This window comes from Kryptolebias marmoratus, linkage group LG23, assembly GCF_001649575.2.
Source record: "Kryptolebias marmoratus isolate JLee-2015 linkage group LG23, ASM164957v2, whole genome shotgun sequence".
NCBI lineage: Eukaryota > Metazoa > Chordata > Actinopteri > Cyprinodontiformes > Rivulidae > Kryptolebias > Kryptolebias marmoratus.
This window is the reverse complement of record NC_051452.1, coordinates 3,845,557-3,852,112: the sequence shown is the minus strand read 5'-3', so window position 1 is coordinate 3,852,112 and position 6,556 is coordinate 3,845,557. Positions and strand designations below refer to the sequence as shown.

Genomic DNA, 6,556 nt, shown 5'->3' with positions numbered 1-6,556 from the left:
GAGTCGAGTCAGGGTCGAGTCAGAGGCGGGCAAACGAGAAATCCACGCTGCGGCTCCTTCAGGCGACAAAACTTCAACAGAAAATGATGCACAAAAAACCCACCCTCGCTGCCACCTCGAGGGCGGCAGAGGGGTGCGATGGCGTTTTGTCTCACCTGAGAGGACTGCAGACCCCTCCCCCCACCCCCACCTGAATCAGATGTGTGTGTAGGAGAGCAACGTCAGGACCTACCAAGACTGCTAGCAGGAGTCATGCACAACACTGACCCTGTTGTGTTCATGCAGAGAGAAGGAGGGAGACAAAGAAGGAGAGAAATGGGTTAATCCAGGACGGGGGGGGGGGAGGGACAATAAGGTTAGACAAGACAAAATAAAGAAAAATAATAATCATAATAAAAAGGCTTCAGTCTGAAAGCAGCGGACCAAAGCAAGCAGAGGAACTGAGTATTAATGTGGGAAAACGGATTATTTCCAGCTGCAACTAAACCAAACAGAGTCAGTTTTTTATGAAATTACAGCGAATTCATCTCCTCCGTGTTTACAGGACGGCGTCAGTTTTCAACTAACCCTAACCCGACCCGATCGCTTCGCACTTCGATCTTATTGAGCTCCTTTCGCGGTTTTAAGATTCGGAAAGTTAAATTTACACGTGTGCTCGGAACAAGCTGGGGGGGAGAAATACAGACATGTAATTCCCTGTTAGAAGAAAGGGAGAGAGGCGAGTTTAAGCTGGGTAACATTTGTCTGTTCGCAGATATGTTACTACAAGAAGGGGGCGGGGCCTCGGGAGGAGCGGGGAGGAGACAACGGAAGCGCTATGGACAACGTTGGTCCTGTGTTGTTGCTGTTTTTTAAACTTATGGGGATTCTCCTGAGACTTCAGGAAGAGAGGCGCAGTGGAAGAAATGCTCTGGATGCCGCCATTGTTGTGCGGAGTAGGACAGCTGTTATCAGCCGGAGATTTCAGGCTTTACAGGCCTTCAGCTGGGGGACAGACGGCAGAAACGCTGCAGGGTTAGCTAACGCTGTTGTTTATATTCCTACCTTCGCTCTTTATGCTTGCATCTGGTCACACCCACGACCAATGAGTGAACAGGAGCTAAGCTGGCTAACTACGAAGCAGGGCCGGCCCAGCTGGCCCGACTCTGAAGCAGGGACCAAAGAAGCAGGGACCGGCCTCGAAAAAATGCCGGTGGAAACGTTTGCAAAGCAAGCCGAGTAGAGTGGAGCTGGGACCGTTAGGGTCCATGTAAAAAGGACATAAATTATAGAAACCAGGGAAGTAAAACCCAGGAGAAGTGTGAGTTTGTCTTACTTTTACTGATATGATGCAGCTCTAGTTTAAAACTTTGTTTAAAACGATTAGAGGAATCGATCTAAAGGAAACGAGAAGCTTTCCAGCTCCGTTAGCTGACGCTAACCTGGACGCCCTGCGGCTGCAGCAACACAGTAACACTCGACCCAGAAAACCAGCTTTGAGTATTCTTACGCTCAAAGCTGGCGCCTGGGATCGTTAGGTTTGGATCGGCGGGGGGGGGGATGTATCGTCCAAGCTGAAACCCTTTTTTTAAAGGAAACAAAGAACTAAAAGGCAGCCCTTCAGGGACCCGGCTGTACGTCGCTCTTACCTGTGGGAAAGAAGGCGGGCTGCTGCAGCTGCGCGTTCGCCAGCGCCTGCTGGTAGTGCAAAACCCCGGGGTTGAACAGGGAGGTCGCTCCGTTGCTCTTCTCGAGTGCTGGTCTCTTTGGTAGGGGCTGGAGGACGCCGTGGGGGAACGCCTTGCCACAGACAAAAACAGAAGCACAGGAGATTTGAACTGCGTACTCGTCCACTCGTAGTCTTATTATTTGTGTTGGCACAGCACAACAAAAAGGCAGAAATGGAAACTAGAAGTGTAATAGCTGAAAGTTACTTTAACATTACTTGCTCAGTTCATTAAAATCTAAAAAAAAAGAGAAAAACAGAAAAAGGAAATCCACTGGTGAGTTGACATTACTGAGTTTACACAACGACAAAAGAGCCAAATCAAACTCTCTGAGTGGCTACAGTACAATTAAAGAAGCTACATGCAAAGCAAAAGGTGAAAGGTCAAAGTACCAGGTCTACAGTTGCCTCGAGGGGTCGCTTCATTGCTTTGGCAGTCGACTGAGTCTTTAATTAGCAGGCAGCGAGCACATGATGGCAGTGGGCCAATGGGATTCAAGCGTATTAACATACAGGTAACAGCAAGCAGAGGTGCATCATGGGGGACAGCATTGCATTGTGGATAGGTGAGAAGGAAAAAACAAAAACAAAAAAATAATCTGAATGCAAGTATACCACATACGAAACAATAGGCATGCACAGAAACAAAAACTCCTTTACTTTAAAGAAACATGGCTACGCTTTTGGAATTAGTACAAAAAGCACAAAAAAAGCATCTATATTAACTTGCTGTTAATGTTTCTTTCTCTTTTCTTTTATGTTAAACTGCTAGGTACAAGCTAGTTCACTTTTAAAAATATCTACACAAGAATAATATAAAAAAAAGAAAAAAAGCAGGAAACAAGTGATAAACTGGTTAGGTGAGGAGGCTTTTCGTAGGAAAGGTCGGGTCAAAGGTCACCTCGAAGGAGTGCAAAGACCGGGGAATAATTTAAACTACAGATCTGTCCTAACAGGTGAAATTAAATCCTTCTCTGAAGCGCTGTAACGTCAAACGCCTGCATGACGAGAAGAGAGGAGACGATTTTCAGCTCCATCGGCCTAAAACTCCTAATTTTACCCCCGATTCACCAATATTTAAGCACCTGAAAATGAGATTTTCCTTTTTTTTTTTTTGTTTTTTTACTGGTAAGTGAGCAAACTATAGCTGAGCAAGCTAAATTATTATTTATAAGTATATATATATATATAAATGAATCGGCCAAAGTCAGGATCAACACGTCAAAGTTTTCTAAAAAATTGGAAAATCGGCCCAGAAAACTGGGATCGGTCTCTAATCACGCAGATTAAAGTTAAACTTTAATAACAGAATGTGGAGCTTTGTTTATTAGTTATTTAGAGCGAAATACGTCCAAAGTATCTTAAACTTACGTGGCATTTAGTCAAGGTTGAGATCTACAACGAGACTCGTTTATTTTATCTTTGGGTAGTTTATCCAAGTTAAATCTGATGCGACTGATGGAAGGAGGGAGAGGAAGACGTGAACGTGATGAAGGTGAAGCACGTTTCCTCGCTGCGGCGCTAACGGGCTCGCAGACTGCGGTTAGTTCAGGTGAGAGATGGTCTAAGATGAAATAAAATGAAATAAAAAAGGTGACATGAAAAGCAGGAAGGTTCCCGCAGCGGCAGAACGCCGGAACCTTTCGATAACGTCCTGTTTGCTTTAAAAGCGTTTTTAAAAAAGTGAATTATGGATAATGACGCATGTAGCGGCACATCGGCAGGTTTTATGGATTATGCTTCAATAAAAGGACTTCAGCTCAGGCTGAAAGGCTCAAAGGAAATTGGATTAAAGGCGCTGAGCAAACAAGTTCTCGTCCTCAGGTTCACCCTCTTCCCCTCCAGCTCAGGAACTGGGTCATAAAGATAATAAACCTGAGCTGAGAGTGTCAGACTGGCATCCTTCTTAGTTTTTAATGTGAGTAAAAACAGAACAAGAAAAGGAACAGCAAGCCAGCCAATGAGAGGGACCGGACGTGCAGCGCGTCCAGCATGCCCACGCCATGGAGCAAAACGGAGTCAGTCAGCACGGTGGTGCAGCGCAGCAGCTGAAGGACCAATGAAACGTATCCGAACCCTCCTCCTTCCTCGTCTACTTGGACTCGTCTTCAAACTTAATCTGATTTAATTCGGTCATCGCTCATCGCGCCGTCTTCCTACGAACCGAGGGCGAGCGGAATAACAGGTGCCGACCCGTTCGGGTGTGTTTGCTGCGCACACCCGCCTCTCTGCGGGGGGGGACTGTCCGGAGTGACCAGTTTCTCGCAGTAATAAAGCAGCGCTCCACATTTTACGTCTCGGATCAGCAGCACGTGTTTAAAAACTGCTGCAACAAACAAAACCTTTTGCCAAAAGCCCTAAATCGAATTTTGTGTTCACTTATTGGAGATAATCGGACTAAATCTGTGTTTTTTGTGCTTACTTTTAGATAAAAAATAGACATATTTAGTGAATGCAACACATGTAAAGGCTTAATGGAGAACTGACTAAAAGACGGGAGACACAGACGGGTCTTTTTGTCCTCACAAGTCTCCCTCTGTTGCTACCCTGGACAAGCAGAACCTTTGTGCAATCATGACTAAAAAGACAAGTTTCTTTCCGTATCTGTGTGCGAGGAACACGCTACAGTGCAGCGGCGCTCACCATGGCTGCGGCTGTGGCAGCGGCTTGTGTGGCCACAGCCGTCTGGTTGGCCTGGTGCTGCGTGGCCTTGATCTTGGCCTGGAGGTGCGCCGGCGGGTGGAAGTACTTGCACTTCTCGCGGGAGCAGCGGCTCTTGATGTAGTCCATGCAGACGGTGACAGTGTTGTCGCTGGTGTCGATCATGGGGCTGTCGCTCGGGTGGGCGAAGCGGCAGTCCGTCTCGCCGCGGGCGCAGTTGCCCCGCTGGAACTCGCGGCAGACCTGCAGGGAGGGACAGGCACGCCGACCCGTCAGGGCTTTGGGTTTCAGGACAAAAACAAAACGGCAAAAAAATCACAGACAAACAGGAAAGCTTAAAAACTGACGTTCGACATGGAAGTTGAGCCTGTTTGGTTCGATGTCAATCAAATAATTTATATAAAATAACAGGAACTGTTAAAATCAAACTAAATTTGCTTTAAAGAAAATATGCCAATAAAAACTAAATTTAGGGCTTTTTTTTTAGCATAAACCGTGTTGGAAACCATAGATGGAATATTTTAAACGCATGAAAAACGAACAGACTTCACGTATAATGAACCACACATTAAGAGTTTCATGTTTCATACTCCAAATATTAAAAACAAAGATTATTTTATCAAAGCAGGTCATTTAAAACTTTACTCATTATTACAAAAGCCTTTAAAGCTTTTCAGATTTAATGAAGTTTGCTTAAATAACGTTAAATAAAGTTTCCAGACTGGAAAAAAAACTAAAAACAGAAGCACGACAGGAGTTAAAGTGTGGGAATCATTTATAAATGAACTGGAGTTAAATTCTTTTAACAATAATAAATTACACGTGTGGGAGGATATACGTGTCTCACAGGGATGCGGTTTAATTACAGCCAGCTCCGTTCAGTTGCTAAGTGATAGCTCTCCTGCAGAAAAACACACACAGTCGCACACCTACGCATCACCTGCAGGTCTGAGGGAGATTACTGTTCATCCTGATAAATACGGTGCAGGATATAACCCCCCCACGGTTACACCCCACGCTGTTCGGCCGAAGGGGCAGATGTGGCTTTACCCACGGCCCGTCTTTGCCTAACTCGTGCTCAATGGTTACAAAGAAACAAGGAGGGACATTTTCAAGAAAACAAGATAAAGAAATGACACGAGGCTCCGATATCTGGCGATAAAGGAGCCGCGGAAACTTTCTCTCGACCTTGAATGAGATTTTAGTCGTTCTGGTCGCCCTCCAGCTTCTTGTAAAAAACAAAATCCCATTTATTGCAGATTCCATCATTCACACACCTTACCTCTTCTTCATAAAGAGGAAAGTTAGTTTATCCACATTGGAGTGGCAAACTTAAAGAAAAATATGAATAATAATAACTATAATAACTTCTGCTTTCAAACAGTTGCCTCTAAATTCAAACTGAGATAAGAAGGAAAGGATGAAAGTCTACAGGCCCAGTTTTAAACAAACATTCAGGATCAGTTTGTTAGCGGTACGCAGGGTTAGCGTAGCGTTCGGAGTCGTCACCTCCAGCTTGTCGGCGCGAAGCAGCTTCTGATTGGAGGAGGAGCTGGCGGTCATGGAGACGGGCGGGCTGCCGGGGACGATGACGGGAGTGCTGGGCAGGATGTCCGCGGGGACCAGGCCCATGCTGTGGGACATCGGGGTCAGGTACGGCGTGTAGCTCAAGCCGGCGCTGGAGGCCAAGCCCTGGGTGACCGGAAACGTCTGGGGTGGAGAGATGGGAGAAGGTCAGACGTTTAGTCTCCGTGTCTTAAAACGATAAAATAGAAAAGGAAGGCGGGGCTGCGGCTGTGCAGAGGAAGGATGGCCGGGACGGGGAGACGGAGAGCTGGGGGACAGAAAAGGATGATTTAAAACAACAAAAAGAGAGACTGGACAGTGAGAAACGAGATTTTTCGTGAAAACCTCTGTGCGTCCTGGAAAGATTACGCTGAGCGGGCATGTTCTAATTTAGTTCCTGGCTGCAGAAACATTCACACCTGGCAGCAGCCGGCGTCCTCAGCCTTACCGCCGGCTGCTGAGGAACTACTGAGAATCCAGGAAAACACGGCCAGAACTGAAATTAGTCTGATTTATTCATGTAGCACTTTTCAGCTACAAGGCAGTTCAAAGAGCTTTACCTCAGAAAAACACAAAAAATCATAAAATAAACATCATGACAACACAAAGACAAAAAACTGGTAA

The 6,556-nt window shown here is 45.9% G+C and overlaps 1 protein-coding gene across 2 annotated transcripts in view; it reads right to left on the bottom strand.

The window, feature by feature from the left end:
* Window positions 1–6: 6 nt before the first annotated feature.
* Window positions 7–6,556, bottom strand: part of LOC108229667 (muscleblind-like protein 2a) — a 24,213-nt gene continuing 17,663 nt past the window's right edge. Inside the window, exons 4-8 of one of the 2 annotated variants that reach the window (XM_037973964.1) lie at window positions 5,876–6,076; window positions 4,349–4,609; window positions 2,099–2,152; window positions 1,629–1,779; window positions 7–268 (exon numbers count right to left, since the gene is read on the bottom strand). In XM_037973964.1, the coding sequence (XP_037829892.1) occupies window positions 222–268; window positions 1,629–1,779; window positions 2,099–2,152; window positions 4,349–4,609; window positions 5,876–6,076 (714 nt within the window). In that variant the 3' untranslated portion in view covers window positions 7–221. The remainder of the gene's footprint in view (window positions 269–1,628; window positions 1,780–2,098; window positions 2,153–4,348; window positions 4,610–5,875; window positions 6,077–6,556) is intronic. The other variant, XM_037973965.1, reaches the window with a different exon arrangement.